The 21,253-nt window shown below is 36.1% G+C and overlaps 1 protein-coding gene across 1 annotated transcript in view; it reads right to left on the bottom strand.

Annotated features, from left to right (window-relative positions):
• CDH7 (cadherin 7) overlaps nucleotides 1-21,253 on the bottom strand; it is an 85,471-nt gene that overhangs the window by 42,875 nt on the left and 21,343 nt on the right. Inside the window, exon 3 of the mRNA XM_061357397.1 lies at nucleotides 2,946-3,240. Within this exon, the coding sequence (XP_061213381.1) occupies nucleotides 2,946-3,240 (295 nt within the window). The remainder of the gene's footprint in view (nucleotides 1-2,945; nucleotides 3,241-21,253) is intronic.

Below are 21,253 nucleotides of genomic sequence, written 5' to 3' on the forward strand. Positions count from 1 at the left end.
ACTGTGGCAAGGTCAGATGAGGTGAAAGAGGAGGCTTGTATCTGGAGACACTCTCCCTTCATCCAGGGTCTCTAAACCCACTGCCCACTTGTACCAAAGATTTAATCATGATAACAAGATTTCCCCTCCCCCCCCCTCCCCATTTTGGTATAAAAATAAAATATTTTTATCCATCTCTATCAGAAATAATAAATGTAGCAATAAAGATATTTTTTTGCAAGGCAGTTGATATGTCTGAAGAGTAGAGAAGTTTAAACAAAACCAAAATTATGTTGGGTACTGGAATTTTTGTCCCCAGTTCCCTTGACTATAAGCTAAACAGATCAGTATCTCACATCAGCTATTTTTGGCTCAACTTTGCAGGAACACTCTTAATACTCTTTAAACTATAATTCTAAATCTTTTTGTTTGAAATATAACACGCCTAGATTTTTTAAGAGACATACTTTAAGAAAAAACAACAAAACAACAAAAAACCCGCATGATTTTCAGATAAGCCATATCTTGAGGTTTTTGCTATGAATGAATTTACAAACCATCAAGGTATTTACCCTGTTCAAGATAATCAATATAATTGGGCCTGACCCAAATACAATTTGAACTTGACCCAAAGTAATTTCAAATAACAGAAAAGATCGACTTCAATTAGCCTTAGATAATGTCCTAAAATATTTGTCAAATAAAAAACAGAATCATTATACTCTCATAGTTACCCTTTAGGTTAAAGGTTATAGTTCTCCTAGCTTTATAGTTAATTTGGACTTATAATCCTGTGATCTCTTCATTTTGTTTAATACCCAATTAAAAATCCTTGTCATGGATATAATTTTAAACAAAATAGGAGAGAGGTATTTGGTTTCTCCTTAATATTTCATTAATGCTGTGGGTGACAAATTAAAAAATGGGTTATATGTATGAACAGTGAATAGATGTATCTAGACAAGTATCACACATGCATTTCATGGTAACCCTTAATACAGTAATAATGCAGTATTTGGCAGTTGTGTGATACTAACCATGATGATGTTTAAAACGTACAGTTTCAGGAAATTCATGAAACTGAAACCACCCTAACTTGACACAAAGAGAGTACACAAGTCTCAGTTAATAATTTTGCATAGTATTGCACTATGTTGAATATATATTTGGTGGTGTATGGTCCATATGGGAGAGAATTTCTTTCAGTCATTAATGTGGTAGAGATCCAACAAAATATGCAAAAGCAGCTCATTTTGAAAAATAGTCCTTATGTTCTCCAGTGTACACTGTGCACTCTCCACAGATTGATTTCCAATATATTTTTGGAACAAATGGAGCATGGGTGAGGGGTAGAGGCATGTACTACGTACACGCACCTACATGTGTGTGTAGGTAAACCTCTTATCTCTGTAGTAGTTTCTATATGTCAATATGCCAGTACAGGACAAAGCAGAGGTAACTCATGCAAAAGGGAAATCTAGAGATATTGCTTTCAGGACACAAGACAAGGAAGCAAAAATCTAATCACTGCTGCATGCTTCAGCTCATTTAAATGACCTAATTCTAAAAATAAAACATTGATTAAAAAAATATATGCATTTTGTGCAGAACATATTTTTGAAGTGCTGAATATCTAGGTTTTGCAGTCTTAGACTATCTGGTTATATTTGTTTTTCCAAAGTGCAGCAGTAAAAAAGATCTTATTGATGTATCATGACTTCATCTCCTCCCTGTCACTCTTCAAAAGCTGTGGTGTCCATTTTTCTTTCCAAAACTATTATTACCAGTTTAGCCATCCACATACGGTTTGAGTAACAGTGAAAAAGTTTCAAATGAGAAATACTGTCTATGGTCACTACTTAGGAAAAGAAATAAAGAGAAAACTCATTAGCAGTGTTTTACTTATCTCCTATTGGCTCCTAAACTAAGTTTCTAATACAAAAGCAATGTCAACTAATGATTGCTGCAAGGCACTTACGCAGGGACTATTATTTTTGTCTCTCTAGATCTAATTTAGAGGCATTGTTTAATGTCCAAAACCACACGAAGTAATATCTAGAAATGAGCAAATTATATATGAACAGAGTTCATATATAAGAGTTTGTATTTTGATAAGGCTTAAAATTACTCAAGAAAAATTACACTTTCAATAACTGTATGACTCTCGTGAGACTTCCCATGCACCAGTTTCCACTGAAGTAGATTAAGTTGTGCTTTTTTAATCTTCATGCTTGCATTTATAATTTAAGGTAAAATTTACCAAAATCTCTCCAGACCAAACTCTATCTACTTCGAATCAGCACCTGACAGCAGATAAACATTTGTTCTCTTTTAAATGAAGAGATAGTGGATTTGGTGCTTAAACTCTTCCTTAATTCAAACTCAGGAAAAATTAGCAGTTCTTCTTATATGACGGAGTCTGAAAGACATCCTTCTCCGATGTCACTGGCAATTTGAAACTATCCCATGCGGTACCCCAGTCCTTGCTGCTTGAATGTATTTCCCAGAGAGCTGGATTTCAGTCTTAGAAAAGATATACAGTAAACTGTTACTGATATATGCAACACTTACCAAACAAATTATGCAGTAGCAGAAATTTGAAAAGTTTGTGAAAAATGGACTTTATCTGAACAAAATTATATATTATCACCTCTGAATACCATAGCATAGGTATGAAACTTATTATTGTTAATGAGAATTATAAAAGAAAGCCTCTGGGCACTGGAATGAGAAAAATATCGTAAAATGCTTATCTGAATCCCTACATAGCTATTTGAGTTTTACAACATTTTTGAATGGGTAAATACTTAATCTAGCATGTTATTTCCAGTTAAGCCTTGAAATATCTAACTGTTGCAGGTGCCTCATAGATAATTAATTAGGTTAGTGTGATACAATGAAAATGAAATTTTAAAAAAGGCAATAGGAACATTTCCCACAGTACCAACAGTGTATTTTGCACTTACCCACAGGAGACATCTCAGGAACTCCAGCAGTGTAAGGGCCATCCAGAAATTTTGGCTCATTGTCATTTATGTCCTGAATCTTAATGACGAACTCAGATTCTGGTTCCACAGGTTTATTAGTCAGCCTATCTAGTGCTTGTGCTCGGAGAGTATAGTAGGCCTGCTCTTCTCGATCCAGCCTCTTTGTAGCATGAATATCGCCCGTGTTCTCATCAATAATGAAAATGGAACTTGCCCCTTCGCCTGACAAGATGTATTTGATGGAACCATCTCCTTTATCAACATCGGAGTGAAGCTGGTGAAAAATTGATGAGAGGTGAGATTAACTTACAAGAGAGTCAGTGGCATGGAGATATGTAAAAATAATACTTACGTCAAGCAGCAATACATTAAATTTTATTGTTCTTGGAAAGATAAGCTCAATGTTTATCATGCACAGCATGTAAGGGACCATTAGAATCTGTCAGCTTGCTCTTTTGAGTAAGATAATACCATTCTTTTCTGCAATCTCATTTTCAAATGCACCTAATATTGTCTTACAGTATTCTCATACCAGAGTTTTACATAGACACACGCACACATATACACTTATCTATGCACATAATTATAATTGTGATTTCATTCCTACCTGAATTTAACTACATTTCTGGTTTTAGGTTATTATTCTACTCAGGGGTGAGACTTTAAACGAATGTCACTATAAACTTAATGTCAATGTGTGTATGCTGCTGTGTGTGTATGCTGCTGTGTATGTATGAGAAATGGCATACTGAACATAAAAAGAACATGGAACTGTTGGAACAAGTACAGAGGAGGGCCACGAGAATGATCGGGGACTGGAGCACCTCCCATATGAAGACAGGCTGAGAAAGTTGGGGCTGTTCAGCCTGAAGAAGCGAAGGCTGCATGGAGACCTCATAGCAGCCTTTCAGTATCTGAAGGGGGCATATAAGGATGCTGGGGAGGGACTCTTCATTAGGGACTGTAGTGATAGGACAAGGGGTAACGAGTTAAAACTTAAACAAGGGAAGTTTAGATTGGATATAAGGAAGAACTTCTTTACTGTAACAGTGGTGAGGCACTGGAATAGGTTGTCCAGGGAGGTTGTGAGTGCTCCATCCCTGGCAGTGTTCAAGTCCAGGTTGAAAAAGGCCTTGGGTGGCATGGTTTAGTGTGGGGCTCAGTAGGTTAAACTGTATCTTCCATTGGAACTGCAAGACAGCTTTACAAAAATAAAATTTCTTCCTCATCACATAAGTTATTTAAAGTTATAAAGCAAGATTTCAGAGGTTTTGTAGCTCTTTTATGTCTACTGAGTCCCACCTTCCTGTTAAAGAAAACAGACTCCAACAGTTCTCATGTACTATTCAAGCTCCTATCAACAAAGCAATTGATGTGGATATCATAATGTGATATCACATGTAGAAGTAATACACATGTGAATACTTAATATGGTATAAGTGAAAAGAACATCAGTAAATTTCAAAGTACATGCTCACTACTTAAAAAGTGGATTACTACTTGTAAATAGCTAAGGGCAATGTTAAAGATGTTTGGATTTTTTATGTCTTTTACTTATTTTGTACCTATGCTAAGCCAACATCATGTTGAGTTTGGAGGTAACACTACTGTCATCATCATCATTGTTTCCTCCACTAACTTTTTTTTTTCTCTCAGCTGGGGGTAGCACTGAGATAGTAATCGCTTCCAGAATGCATGCAGAAAATTGCTATCTCAGGCATAACTTAGCACAGCTGTGAAAGCTTTTCTTATTTCAGCAGGGAAGTATTCATGATCAGTTTTGAATTTTTCAGCTGGATAAAAAGATGCTTATTTTTTTCACATTATTTCCTTATACTGTTGGGATATCTCATATTTACTCAATTACAGTACACTCCGTCTTTTAAGACAAAAATGGAGTCTGAGGTTTGTACTGTTTCAAAAAACACAGCTAGGGTGTCTAAATCAGGTTAACTACATGATTTGAAAATATGGCTTATCCTCATTTTGCTGATACCTAACTCCTGAGATGTCTAAATAAGCCTAAGATTTCTTTGATGGAGCTCCCTAAACATTTAAAGTCCTACTTCTCAGTATAGTGGAGAATAGACAATGCTGACACTGTGAGCAGATGAAGGCAAAATGTATCTCACATCCAGGCTCTTTCAAGATCAGCAGCATTGCTTACTCCTCAGCCTTGCTGGCTCAGGTTTATTCAACAAACCATACCTCTGTTCATCTCACAACTCTGACAGTAAGAGCTCTTTCTGCTTTTTCAGACTTGACTGGCAGTTCTCACCTTCCCTACAAAGGAGCAGTGGCCTATGCAATTAAGATTCTGTCTGGGTGTGTTTGGTTTTGGTTTACTTTTTTTTCCTCTTTTCTTTTTCTTAGACCTATTTCAGGGTGCATAAGTCCCCTCTGAGCTACAGAGACATTGTATGGGTCACCCTACATGGCCAGAATCCTGCAATCTAGACTGAAATGCTAAGCATCACATTACCCAGAAACTGTAGCTATGGTATACAAAGATATAATGCCTTTGTCTTCTTGAAGTGATTTAGTTTTCTCCATATCTCATATTCTATCAGAGTACTGGTCTTTCTGTGGTGGCTAAGACTCTCCCGTTCTCCCTGCAAAAGTTATTCCACTTTTTGCGGCATAGTTAAGGATCTGCTGGATGAGAGAAAAGCAGATGAGACCAGCATACGCAGCAGTTTAACAGGAACAGCGGTTTTCTGAAGGTTAGAGATCTATAAGTAGATCTCTTCAGGTGAGGAAGGAAGGGATTCCATGTCTCAACTTGATGAGAACAAAGTGCTGACTCATGGAGGTGAAGCCAAGCCCACCAGCACACTAGAATGTAGCACTCACACCTGGGTCTTGCACTGCAGGGCTGCACAGCTTCTCTTTCACCTTATATGTAGATCCAGCCCTATCCTGAATAACTTTCTAGCAGTGCTTGAAGCAAAAAAGACTTTCAGGGGAGAGGACAGAAGTGTAAATCCTCAAAGTTGCACTGAGTAAGGCTTTCATGTCCAAGAGAAAGAAGAAATTCTGTAGCGTCAGCATTTCCCACTAGCTAACTCAGTTGCTTGCTGATTAACACATTGTTTTTTAAGGAGTCCCACTTTGAGGTCCATAAATCTCCTCATGAATTACACTACAGTGGCTGGTGACCTGAAGTGAAATGCTGAACAGAAGCCTCTTTTTGGAATCATGCCTTGGTAGAAAAATGCTACTGTGTGGATTAATAAAGTGATTAGCAATGACCTTTGTTACATCAAGGTTGAGGGTCTGGAAAAGCAAACTTCTTTGTTTCTTTTCTTAAAACTTTGTACTACTAAGCCTTTAAAAAGCAATGCTGGCCCATGATCAAGTTAGTAAAGCACAATTCTCTACCCACTTAAGGAAGGTGATATAGCTCAATATTTAGTTCATCTTTGTCACTACAATACAATCAATTATGTGTAAAGTACTCTAAAGATTTTTTTCCAGCATTTTTATGTGCATTTTAGTGTCAATCTGAGTTATCTTGAAAGTACAATACAAGAGAACAATGCAAAAATATACTAGGCTGGCAGAATCCAGATGCATGTTTGGTGCATTTTCCAAATCACTTTTATCCTGGTTCCACCCAACATAATCCTTCCAAACAGCAATCTTCAAAGTCATTAATACAGAAGCATCAGTGATTTGCAACTAAGAACAAAATTTTTGAATGCAGCGGTCCTGTATCATGTTTACACCTCTGCTACTACCAAATGTGGCTTCAAACTACCTGTACTTCTAGCTATTTAGTTTAACATCCCAGGCAGAGAGAAGTAATACATTTCTTATAACGTTGGTTATAGAAAACACTTTGAATGTTTGTTTGTTTTTTATTGATGGTTTGTTAGTTTGTTGTTTGTTTAGTTGGTTTTTTGTTTGTTCGTTTTTTTTGAGCAGGGTAGTTCTTTTTTATAGAAGTGTATTTAAGAAAGAGACCTGGAATTTTTATTTGTTTGTGTGATTAATTTTGCAACAATTATACAGAATTATATATTTGGTCCTCAGGAGTTTACAGGAAGGCTCCAGAATGAATCTTTGGCAGTGCCATCTACTAGCTTGTCTATCACCCCTCCCACTTTCTACGGGGACATTCAAGTAGGAGGCAGAGAGCTGCAGCTCAGCCTGTAGCTGCACATAGGAACTGTGACTTTCAAAGCAAAGGGGATCAACACAGAGGCAGTTTCAAATCCTTGTTTCAAAAGACATGGAAGATTCAAGGATTCGATGGGCAGATCTCATGTGATTCCATTCTAGAACATCCCAGAAAAAAATTCTTTCAGAATAAGTATGCAATAAACATTATAAATAAAATCCCTCCCTCTAAATGTCCCAAATGCCTCTCAGTTTTAGAAAATGCTTGCTTAGATAGTGTGAGAGAAGAAAGCAGTCAGTGTATCTCAGTAGCAAAGGCACTACTAAACTAAGTCCTTTAGTGAATATTTCCCTCACTTATATTTTTTGGCCCCCCAGCAATATAACCCAGTATAAGGTCACTAATGTATTTACATTTATGTGGATCCTCAGGATGATTATTATTGTGGATTTTTTCAAGATCCCTGGTAATCAGTAGTTTGGGATTTTCTCTATTTGTAGGTACAGACCTATACAACCAAAAATGATGCCATTTTGCATCACTTGCCATTAAAGTATGTTAATGCAGTATCTTCAATAAGCAAAGGACATTTGTTTTTTAACAGGAAGTAGAGATAATCCAGTATATCTGGTCACCACCAATACGTTTGAGGTCTGAATGAAAAGTTTTTCAATTCAGGCTCCTTTAAAGCAGGTGCAATGTTCATATGCTTCTCTTCACAATTTTTTTCTTCCCCAAAGGTCTATCTCTGCAGTTTTTCCTACCTGTGGCAGCATGGCTAATGTTTCACTGCAGAGTTTACAGATTCCAGGTGAAGAAGAAAAGCATGGGGAGAACATGAGGAGCTGCTGGGTTTTCAGCACCAGCAGGATCACAGAGGTAATGCTGACAAAAAGACAGAGCAAACATGAGATACTTCAATACAAGCTAGCTCCACAGCTCCCTCAGACCATAAGAAATGTGCACTTACATGCAGAACACCTGAAAAGTTTTCTCAAGGAGTTACCTTGCCTGCACCCTTTCCTTTCCTGCTGTGAAAATAGAATCATAAAATCACAGAATAGTTAGGGTTGGAAAGGACCTTAAGATCATCAAGTTCCAACCCCCCTGCCATGTTCAGGGACACCTTGCTCTAAACCATATCACCCAAGGCCTCGTCCAACCTGGCCTTGAACACCACCAGGGATGAAGCATTCACAATCTCCCTGGTCAACCTATTCCAATAACTGGAAAGGGAGGAGAGGAATGAAAACTGCCTCCTCCTCATGCTTGGTCAGGCATCCATAGTTCTTGGTGACACAGAACTAATGCAACTGTAGCTTTATTTCTTCCTTCTCACTAAAAGCATGGAAGGACTAGGAAACAAGAAAGGACAAAAGAAGGAAAGAACACCAAGCCAAGAGCAATTGTCTTGTCCATTTATAACCATAATTTACTATAACAAAACAATTTAGAAAATATTGTGGGAGGAAGACACTCTTGTCTTCATATACAACATGCCTTCCCCTCCCTGCTTTCTGGGAAGACTTAAAAAGGGAATTTGTCAGGTGTATACAGATTAAATATGTAATAACAGAAGATGAAAGAAAACAGGTGATTTGAAAAAAAAAAGACTTACTTTGGCTATTTCTATTAAAGCTTGCTCATCACAACAATCAGATTCTTAAAACTTCGGATTCAGCATTTACTGTGGTTGCATCTAGAATGTTTTGAATTCCCTTTTCCCATCATATTATACTGCTAGTAGTTGTTTTGAATTGTGATTACTCATAAAGATCTAGATATTTTTATATTTTTTCTTTTGAAAATATAATATCATATCTGTTAACTATCAGGATAACTAAGTGTTCAATGCTGCTGATTTAGAACAATTTAAATCAAATAATATCTAATTTTTAAAATTCATCATGGACAGTGGAGTTAAAATTTAAATAAAATCCAGTGGGCACGCATGCCACATATTTGCTGTGTTTTATTTAAGGGCCTCATGAACAGTTAGTTACTAATACAATTGTTTTCAGGGGGAGCTATGAAATTCTCACTCTTACAAACTGTAACCATATTTAAAATCAGTAGCTTAAGGCATCTTTAGTTTATTTTTCAGTATCATTAAAGAAGTCATGTGGGAAAGATTTCCCAACATTTTATTGATGTCAGCAGAGGCTCATGATTCATAAAATTGACTTCACACCCAGGCTCTAGTAAAAGTGTTATTCAGCAGGTAATGAATTTCTTATAAAAGTCTTTTTTTTCTTTTTTTTTTTTTTTTTTCAAGAAACATTAAGAAAGTGATAAAGGAGCTCCTGGAGGGCTTTTGTTTGCTTTTGGTTTTATTAATGTATGTAAAACCATAGTATAAGCCTGGTCTCAGAAAGAAATCTACTTATCTCTGTTCTGTTCTCTCAGCATAACAGATAATACTGAGAACAAGAGATCAAGTCAATATAAAGGACTATAAACAAACCCCTAACATTTCCAATTAGAGTTTGAAAAGAAGGAATATGCTTGTAATGCTGCCAGAGTTTCCTTGTCTCGGCAATGTTGTCAGTATAGTAGGGAACCAGCACAGATAACAACTATGCTACAGTGGCACAATTTGCTGCTTTTTGCTGTATCTATTTGCTGCTGCTGTATCTATTTACAATTTGCTGCTTTGACATACTAGCAATTTCATGCACTGTTTTGTTGCCTCCAGACTTTCTCCTCGTCAAGCAAGTGCAGAGGCAGTCACGTGGGAGTACAAGGTCCACAGTTATAACCATATTATATTTATCTAACACGAGCAGCTGGTGACAGGCTTGTCCAAAACCCAGTCAGCCTAGACAAGATTTCTGCACTGTCTTGTTCTGAAACTGACAAAATTCTGTCTACAGTTCTCAGCGCTGACCAAAGATCTAAGAGTTGCTGAGACAACTGAGGTCCAAGACATTCCTGAGATCTCTTCACATCCAGCTCTGTCCTTAGAGGCTGCCTGACCTCAGACTGTCTCTGACTCCTCTATTGTCTTTCTATGGGTAATGCTAGAGTATTACAAATGACTGGAAGTCAATATATCTATCCTGGATCATCATAAAGGCACTGAGGTAATGACAGATTACCTATCACATGAGCGCATTTCACACTCAAGGTGAAACAAGGCCACATCCCTTTGGGAGTACCAGCTGTGTCATCCCACATCTTGTCCTTAATAGCCCTTCTGCAAGATAAATTGTATGTCCTTTGGTGTATTTTGACCTCCATGATCTTCATATTAACATGTATCTAAAGCCAATGAGAACAAAGCTCCATCTATGATCAAGCTATTTATACATGTGCATGATTAAGGAAGCATAGGATAAGAGAGAAATAAGATGGATAAAGAGGGAAGAGAAGGAAACACAGGAGATAGGGCACAAGGAAAACCAATTAATACAGGCCAAAGGAGAAATGACAAGCTAAAATGGGAGGAAACAGCAAGGAAAAATGAAAAGTACAAATGAAAGAAAATGTTGAAGTAGTAAGTGGAGCTGATCGTCAGTGACTAATCGGTGTTGGACAAGAACAGCATTTAGGAGTAAAGCTATATAACTTTACAAGCATCTTCTTTTCATGCTCTGGTTAGTGTAATGGTAATTAAAAACACTGAGAACCTGAATCTGGTCAGCTGTAATTTTACTGACAGTGTATATTAGTACTATTCCAGCCTACTCTGGAGAAGAAAAAAAAAAGATTAAAAAAAACCAAAACCAAAACAAAAACAAAACCCAAGAAGAAAAAAAGAAGGTGCAAATCAAATTACTGTTCATTTTAAAGCGCTGGAACTGGGGAGCAGATATAAACTATGACCAATGGGCAGGGAGAATAGCGCAAGGGTCAGTTTGTTCTGAATGAAGTATAATTTTAAAACAAAACTCCCCATTTCCCATGTTAAAGTAGTTTCTTTACTTTTTTTCTGTTACAGGCTGTATGTTTCAGTGCCAAAGAAATTAAAATAGTAAGAATTTTTATTAATTTATTCAAATACCTTATTTTCCATGATCAAACTTTGAATAACCACCTGGCTATACTAGCCTCTCTTTCCTCTGTGTTGTTTCCCCAATAAAGTGTTCAGAAATGTTGTGAAAAAATATATAGATCTTGTACTCCTAAGTGACTGATCAGTGCTCCAGGAGGGTAATAACCTTATCACCTTAGCCAGGTAAAGTGAAGTGAATGTTTAATTTTGCTAACCTGTTGAAAAAGGGGGTTAAATGGTCAAGAGAACAGTGAAACCTCCTTAGTTCCTTGACAGTTATTGTTCAAACAAAATTCAAAATAGATGTACCAAATCTCTAAAATTTACACTTCATAACATTCCAGTGATTATCCAAGTAAGGCCTCAAGACTTCCAAGTGGAAGACAAAGTTCAGATGAAAGGTTCCTCTAGGAATAAGAGATATTGTCATCTAAAGTCTAGCAAGTTGAATAATTAAGAGGAAATACCAAAAACTGGATATGATTAGAAAAACCATGTCACATATTTAGGACATTTTTTCTCTTTAAAACACTCAGTTGTGTCTATAGTGTTCTCACTCTCTGTATACTTAGCTCTTTATATAATGGCATAGTGATTGTGATTATATATGTTTACAATGTATGTGTATGTTAAAGTGTATGTATGTTTATACACATGTGCACATGCATGCACACACACATACTTTTCCTTATCTTCTCTCTTCTTTTCCAATCTCTGCAGATGCTGTACTCACAAATCTGTGCTTTCTTCCCCCAAGTTATAATAAGCACATGAAATGCCCTGTGGCGACAAGGAATTGTGCAGCCAGCCCATTAAGATTTGTGCAGCTACAGGAAGAACTCAGAAGAAACTACTGCTGTAGATGGAGCTGAGTGGGCATATGTAGCCATCTGAGTATTCTTGAGGAGTTTTAAAGCGCCATCATAGTGACATGTCACTCTCCAAAATGACTGTTTGTCATTCACACTCTTAAAAAGACAGTTTGGCAGCTTTGGGAGGTAAAAACCATCTGTATGCTGTGCATCATCATGTGCTAATTGCATAATATTGGGGGTGGGGGAGTAGCAATACTGTATTGTAGCACCACCAAGAGCCTGCAGGCAACATAACACGTTCAGAGTAGGAATGGGAAAAAGATACCTGCTTTCCCCTCATACACACTTCAAGCTTTTCAGAAATTATCTTGCTTACATTTAGAATGCAGAAACAGACTACAGTGTTTGTAAACTATATACATATTGGAATCCTTACAGACCTGTTCAACATTCAGCTTTGGGTTTTTTTGTTTTTTTCACAACTGCTCTCAGTCTATCAGTACTTATTCCTTGGAGTACTCATTGTGACTATTTCAGTAACAAAGCTGCATCACTGACAAAATAAGTGGATTTGCTATCTGACTTAGCATATAAAAACTGCTTCTGCTTTTACCCAAATAGATTTATTTTTTGATTAAAAACCCCATAATTACTAAATGCTCATTTATAAAAATGCCTAAAGCAATTAAAGCATGTGAAAATACCACCAGAGTGAATTTCTAGTTACAAATTCTTGAATGGTTATTCCTACCAGCTCTGCATTTTCTTTTTCTTCAGGAAAGGGACCAAGTTCTCTTCCATACATACCAACAGTATTTTCATATGATCCACATTTATTCATAATGCACCATACTACTCACTGTTATAGACTAAACCAATGTCCAGTGGTTTGATTTATTTTGGTCCAGTGATTTGATTTATTTTTTTGCCAAGAATCACTGAAGCTGTAAGACAAAATTCTCTTAGAGTCACTACTGTCTATTTCAGCAGTGTAACAAAATTTACTGAGGATGTTTTCTCCCTGCATTGTCCACATATAGCTTCTATGAAAGTGATTGTGCTTAAAAAATGTAGCATGTCAAATAAATACCTAAGACCCTAGTATAATTCATAGAAAAATATTTCTGGGCAGATGTATATGGCTTGAAAATTTATGCATGTGTAGGAGCTTACTATAACAGAGTCTTTGAAAAATGTCACTCATTCTTCTCAAATTACTTCTGCACAACACATGAAATAATCTCTTCTTGCACAATATATAGATACAATATACATAGAGCACTGTTCCTTGAGTATACAATTCTTTTGAATGACATACATGTATATATGCATAAAATATATTTTTACAAGGATAGAAATATTTTCTGTCCTTTTACCACTGTGCATCATTTATTAATTATTTATTATTTAAAAGGGGGCCTTATTTATTTATGTATATGATTAGAGAAAGCACGAATGCACTTTGCCCTATGGCACAGTAAAAGAGGGGAGATGAAAGAAGAAAGGCAATAGCAGAATTTGCATACCTGCAATAAGGCAAAATTAGTGCTTTTACTTTTTCCCTGTTCTTGAAAATAGAAAAAAGAAAAAAGAACGCTGATTGGAAAGTTTTTTTCTCCAATGTTACTTTTTCTACTTAGCTGTGGTAATTCAGGCCTAGGATTTGATGGAAAATGAGAACATATTAGAGATTCTATTTTTTGATAGCTAACCCTGTTAATCGAACGAATTATCTGTAATAGCACCGAGCAGGAAAAATAATAATATACACTTTTTTGTTTGAGTACCGTATCAATGATATCAAATTTACAAACAAAAATTCATTTCATATGAAAGTCTTTTCTGAGATAAGAGATGTACTTATGCTGAATGTCTTTATTTTAAAGTGAAAATTATACCTCCCATATTGTCTCCTTTTTGTCAAACTACTGATCTATAGTTTAGAGTGATTATAGTGTTTCTGCTTCAGCTATCCAAAATAGCTTGCAGCGTTGCTTGGTTGATAATGATTTTTCTCATAGGAACCTGCTTCCAAAGATCATTAGTACCAAGGAATAGATGCCCAGAGGGTGCAGAGCTTTTTTCTGTTGTTTGGGTTAGGTTTTATGTTGTATCAATTCCTGAGATTTCATTTGCTCTTGAAAGTTTAATGCTACTAAAAATCCACTTATAATCTTACCTTGCATGTTTGTGGGAAGTGCTGAAACCCTGATAGACTAGAAGACAGTGGTAAAATATGCAACTGTAAAGCAGTTGAAGTAATTACTGTGAGTAATTGTGCCTGTAGAAGCTTATACTGCACCGGACTACAGACAACAGCATGAACTGATAATTTTAATGATGAAAGTTTTACAATAGAGGAAAAATGTAATTAATTGGGTCCACAGCCAAATGAACCTGTAGTTCCCTGAAACAGTTAAGGACTTGTTAAATAATATTTACGAAACTGCTAAAGTAAAGCAGAATTAACATGTTGGGTTACATCTCCACATTTAATGTTCATAAACGATAAAATCTATGATAGGGCATCAGTGTTTGTTATTGTGGTTTGCTTCTTAAAAATTAAATTCCTACTTCTTTTTTTTCATAAAATTTTATATGTTTGCATAAATGCAATGCCATTTCTGACAGATTTATAGTCACCTTCAAATTGACAGTTCTTCATATGGTAATATTGGTTATATATTGCAAAATATTTCACACCACCCAGACATTTCCTAAAGCATTTCCACAAATCTAATCCCAAAAGTATTCCCAGTAAAATCAAGATACTCCTAGATTTAAAGTGCAAAATTAAGAATTTGACACAATGCCTGTATCACACACAATTGGTAAGTGGGAAGTCCTGTTGGGAGAAGAGTCGTAACTGCTCAGAGCTAACAGTGAGTCAAGGAAATAGAGAAAGAACAGAGGATTTTGAATGTAAAATTTTACTGCAACATTTTAATATGAATAAATTATTTCATATGGAAAGGGCAGCAATGAAAAGCTATAGCAAAGCGTTACAGCTTCATAGCTAGAATGACAAAACAACATGATAAAACAGTGCAAGACCAAATAAAGTGAAGTACTACATATCTTCCTGTAGACACCTGTCTTGTGTCTACAGGGCTTAAAATGAGTTCCCTTATGAAAAGCAGAAGAATCCCTTGGTTATTACAACACAAGTTACAACACCACATACTGTGGTCAGTATGTGTTTACATTTCATTTTAAATCTTTTTCAGACTGGCTTGATTAAACATTTCTGTAGTGTTTTCTACTAACATTAAGTGTAAGCAGTTGGGTAAAGGTAAAGGACCGAATGACAAACAAGGTGTTCTTTTTTCAGTAGGCTCTAGAATTCCCTGTCCCCTACTCTTAACGTATTTCAATGATGAGGGTTTATCACAGTGATTTTTAACTCAAAGTGTTTCTAAAATACATATCTAGCTACCTGTATATACTGTCAAGTTAATTAACATCCCATTGCTCAAAATTTAGTTGAGAGAAGGAAAATTTAACCCTTTGTTACATCAAACAAAATCTTGCTTTAGAATTCTCTTAATAAGGAAATCATCCTTACCCATGCACAGCATGTCAGGACTTGTTTAACATTCATAGAAGTTGGTACTAAGCATATGCCTAAGCGCCTTTCTGAAATAGAGCCTTAATCCCTGTGCAAAGGATGGGTACTTTAATGAACAGCAATGTGCATCACAGACTAATTGTAAGCAGGAGAACTGAAAGCTTAAGTGATTCCATTACATAAATTTACACTGCAATGGTTCAGTATTCAGAACAAGCTGAAGCAGGGTATGTACACTAAGTATGAACATTTGAAATTCTGCCTTAAATCATTCAGATCATTTAAAATGATCCTTTGCAAATAACTACTTTAAAAGTTCTGATTTATTTTTTCTTTCTTTTTTTTTTTTTTTTTAAACCATTTACATTTGCATATCTGCCAGGGTTTTCAGTTATAACCAGACTGATCTCAAGATAGTAATTCATACTTTGATAGGCACTTTTACTCCATAGTATTAAGGGCTGGGAAATAAATTCTTGTAATGCCCATGTTTTGTCCTGTTTTCCAGAAAGCAGCTGGGGGGAGGAGACAATGCAGTGGTATTTCGAACTCATAGCAAACTACCTTAACATGAACAATATTAGGTTAATGGTAAAGCCTTCCACCTTAGAAGGATTTTAACAGCTGTATGTAAAGGGCAGTGCTCTCCTGGTGCCTTTTTCTATTTTGGTGAGTATGATGAGAGTATAAAGATAATCTCATCAAATTCCTATTCATTCATAGAATCATAGAACAGTTAGGGATGGGAAGGACCTTAACACCATCTAGTTCCAGCCCCTCTGCCACGATACAAGGATGCCTCACGCTAGACCATGTCTCCTAAAGCTCTCTTCAACCTGGCTTTAAACAACACCAAAGATGAAACATTTAACACTTCTTTGGGCAACCCATTCCAGTGCCTCACCACCCTCACAGTAAAGAACTTCTTCCTTATATCTAATCTGAGCTTCCCCTGCTGAAGTTTGAATCCATTACTATTTGTCCTATTACTACAATAATGAGAGAATATATTTATAGATTAAAATTGAAATTCACTCATCATTTGTCAAAGAACAAATCCAGAGATAGGTGTTTTGCCATGTACAGTGCTGATGCCAACCCAGAATTTTTTCATTTGTTCCTCATGTTTTCACCAGAACACATTATTTCTGTGTTTCTTACTCACTGCCATTAATTGCTGGAAATCTAAGAAATTTATATGATATTGATAAACACATGATAAGAAAATACTGAAATGGAGGGTGTTATTTTACACTGATCATGCATACTTGCTGAATCTACATTAATATTCAAATTGGTCATACCTGTTTCTAATTCTGAAAGCCATCTGGATTCTACTGAAATTGTTCAAAGTTTTCCTTCAGAAACTCATTTCTCAAGGTTCCAGGATTTCAAATAATTTAAGAACTTTACATTTACATAAAGCCCCCTGTTTATCTGAAACAACACGTCCACTTGTCACTATGAAATATGTTGCATAGGGTACATAATTCAAATTCTTAGGTGGCCCCTGATGAAGCTAGAGCACTCTATCTAATGATCATTTTCACATTGTTCTGCTGAGTGAGCTCTAGTTCAATGACAATAGAGCACAGAATGAGTTCCTTATGAGAGCACTCCCTGCTTCTGATGCATTGTGGTCAACATAAAGGTAGAAGAGTTACTAGTATTATGTATTCTACCAACTGCAGACAGTGTCATCTGAATTTACTCTTGTCTACCTCAAATGTTTCAACTCAGATTACTGTTACTAATTTGTCTGTCGTGCTTCTTGTTTATATCATCAAAATTCTCCTAAGGGGATCTTTTATTTTAGTATCTGATAGTTTTGTTATAGTATCTGATCAGTTTTATAACCGAATATGAAAGCAATGAATTACTCTTGGAGATTAGAGTTTAAATCACTATAATACTTGCCCCCAGCATTCAAGTCTGATCTTTGCTAAGTTTCACTTGACACAGCATGTAAACGTCTCTACCAGATTGTCTGAGCACTCTCAAAGCTTAATTGATCCAATTTGCATGTCTCATCCTGGCAGAATTGTGCCTCATTTCTATCCTCTTGGACTAAGTGATCACAATCTAATCACTTTGTATACAAAGCAGATGGAAAGTTTCCAGCTCCTTTGCTATCCCCTTGCATGCATCCATACTAAAGCAATTCTAATTCGACAAGCAATCTGATCTTTCTGTATTTTTATAGGATTACTGTCTCATTGATAGGCCTTCTGTCACCAATTGTAACATTCAGAACTTTACACTCATAGCATTTTCACTTTTGTCTCATACCTTCTGTGTGGTCCATTAAAATGACCACTTAATTTAACAAACTGTGCTAAATTTTGCCCCTTAGGGAAGCTCTATATGGCTTGGTGTAAATCAGCACAGCTCTGTGCCCTGGAGGGGGAGAGCAATTTCCATTCATTGAGGATGTGCTTTTATATTTTTGAGGGAGAACAAACAATTACATTGTCATTCATGCACTTCTGAACCTTGTACATTTACAGATGCTGACAAAAAAATGTATTTTTTAAAAGAAAAATGTTAATTTAAATTCAGTAAATATTCTCCAAATAGTAACTGTTTCTGCAAATAAACCAGAAATATCTTATTATGTTATTTTCTATACTATTTCCCTCCAAAAATTTGCAAATTGTCACTTAAATACAATGGAAGTTTAGAAAAAAGTTGCATTGCTTATGAATAGATGGAATCTAACTTGTGAAAATGTGACAAATAAATAAAATCTTCTGCGAAGAAAAGTCACAAGCAGACCAGCCAACCTAATGAAGATCAAGGATGTAAAAATCAAACTTTCTGAAGGGAACAGAAAATTCCACTTAATAATCTCACTTATAGTTCAGAGACAGAATTTATATTCCCCACCTGTCTCTAGTTCATACTCATCTTCAATCTTCATTGTGTTTCTTCAACTGTAAGCTGTTCTTTTCATTCTTAACTGGTGAACCCTTTGTCCTCCTAATGGTTCCACAGATATTCTGCTCTTCTGGGAGTTTGTGGTTGGTTAGTATTGGCTTGCTTTTTTTCCTACATACATCTTTTTTATTGCTTCTTCCTCTCTTGTTTTCTCCATTAATCGCTATTTATATTTTCTCAATAAAAATTATCAGAAGGCAAAAATATTGTTCAGCGTTTTGTTTAATTTGTTTTTAGTGAAGAATATATGAAAGAGACTAAAGCACACTTTTAACAGAAGTGATCAACCACTGGCAGCCAAGTGCTCACGACAGTGTAAGATAAGGAATAGCCTTCAGTCTGCTCTGCAGCTACTTTTAAAACAAGTGGAAGACTGGAAGGCAAAAACAATGGCTATATGAGAGAACGAAGGAACCAGTATGTACTATTATTAAATCCACAGGTTTTTATCAAAGAGAAAGTATACTAGTTAAGTAATAGAGCTATGGTGTTGTGTCCATATATACACAAAAATATCAATACAAGTGGAAGGGTAGTAGTTACTCAGCACCAAATCTAGCAAATTCAATGTTAACCGGTAAAGAATAAACTGAATAAACCAAGTAAACAAATTTGTTCATAAAACAGGCATTAAGACAGTACACAGGCTTTCTATTACTGTGCTGCATGCTAAAAAGTGGTAGTATGACACGAGCAATGCTTTCTGTGACTTACATTTCAAATAGATTCAGTGGACTAGCCATATGTAAGTTGTTCATGTTGCAACCTTGGCTGAGTCTTTTAAAAACAAGGTCTTTCGGGAGATAAATTATGCCTTCAGTTACATAAGTAAGTAAAATCCCTGCTATCTTAAGATTCTCTTCTGGTTGTAAAAATGTATGGTTTCCAAAGCTTACAACTGGGGTTTGCAGGTGTAAGTCAATGGAACATAACAAGCATGTCTGTGAATGACACTCAAGAAATAATAGAATGCAATTTGCAGTCTCTCAGCTGTTTTAGCTCTGCAGGATTAATAGCAATAATAAGTAGGAAAAAAAACCCACCAGAACTGGCAGGTGTGACTCACACATAGAATTCATCTGCTGAGTAACAAAGTATGATTTTATAACAGTCACTTTTAAAAGCAAATTTTCTGCTACACTGTAAACAGTCAGACACCTATTAGACCCTTGCATTGTATCTATTTAGGACACCCACGGTTTCTAAGCGAAGGTGAGGGCCGTGAGTGGCCTTTTCCATTCGTCAACCTGCTGCTTCATCTGACAGTCCCACACTCCACTCTGAAGGCATTTAAATCTCCAGTTGAGGTAAAAAAAAAAAAAAATAGCAGTACTGAATGTTTTCCTTGAGATCAACCTTATAGCAAGACGTCAGAAAGGATCCATCGATTGAGGAATCATACAACTTTAGCAGCACAAAGAAAGAACAGTTCTTACTTTGTCTTCCAAAACATCACTCATAACATAATGTTATTCTCTAGCCAAACATTATTGAATAGTATCTTAATGTCTTAAGGTTAATTTATTGCATTACTGCTGTTGCCACCAACAAAGTCAAACATGTACTCTGATTTTGAGAATATATTAGGAAAGCATTTAAAGCAATGTTCATCACCTTTTGTACTTATATTTTTAACAGATCCAAGTAATCATGGGGAAAAAAAAAAAAAAAGAGCTGTTTTCTCCCTGTTAGTCTCCACAATGGCACTTGTATCAGTTCTGCCAAAGTTCTGTTCTCAGTAAAGATTATTTACAGGTGTAAGAGTGTTTGACTCCAGGAAAATTCACAATACTACAGATCACTTTCTTCACCATAATGAACTTACTTAACTCTTCTGACCTTGATGGTTAAGCTGCAGCATTTTTCCCCCATATCTTGCTAATTATGTTGCAAAGTAATTTTACAGAGAATTGAATCTGATCCACAACCTGTTAGCTCATCCTGCTACAGTCCAAAATTCTGTTCCAAATTGGTATTTGCAATTTAAGCATAGTACAAAGCACACATGAAATGGTCAGAAATGGAAAGTGGACACTGCCTCTAATACACAGAAGGTGACATTATTTCAGAGCAAAGGTAAATATCTTGATTACTTTTTAGTACATACTGCAGATACAGACTCTTCTATTTCTAAATATATCAGAAGGATCTGTCATCAAAGTGGACATCTTTATCTTTCCCTCTTCCTCATAGTCTCATTGCCTGTTTGGTGAATACTTTGGAAGCAAGACAAAACACCTGGGCCTTTGATCTGTATCATCCCACATGAAAAGCAGCCATTGTTTCATTTTGTGCTAGTAGAAATAAAATTGGCAAAAAAAAAGCACATTTTGGAAAGATGATTTTGCCACCAGACTAGCAAAATGGCCTATCATCTCCTACTCAGCTCTACTTACTATAATAATAGAAGAAGAGAAATTGCTGAATGTGATACTGCAGCTCACCTAGTATGGAATAAAATCTATATTAGTCTTCAGGAAAAATGTCTTATGTACCCTGCAAATAGATTGAAGGAAATGCAGTTACATGAAATGATGAGCTTCGAAATACCAGTATAGAAGGAAAAGTGGCTACTGAGGTTCTGAAAGACAGTAAAAAAAAACAAAAGAAAGAAAGAAAAAATCCCACAGGTGTCATTATTTCACCCCCTTAACTCTGAAAGCAAATTTACTTCATGGGGTGCAGGCTGACTTCCTTAGTGGTAGACTAAGACATTAGTCCTTTTAATTTTCAGCTCTTAATTTGGAAACAGTTTGGGCATGGCCCAGCTGCTGCCCTGACAGCTGCACATATTTGCATCTTTCCATCCATCTGCTGAGAGCTCAGACTTGCTTGGACACCTCCGGATCT

The sequence above is a fragment of the Neopsephotus bourkii genome, unplaced genomic scaffold, assembly GCF_033783945.1.
Source record: "Neopsephotus bourkii isolate Nb327-2 ecotype Australia unplaced genomic scaffold, CSIRO-AGI_Nbou_v1 NB_894, whole genome shotgun sequence".
Lineage (NCBI taxonomy): Eukaryota > Metazoa > Chordata > Aves > Psittaciformes > Psittacidae > Neopsephotus > Neopsephotus bourkii.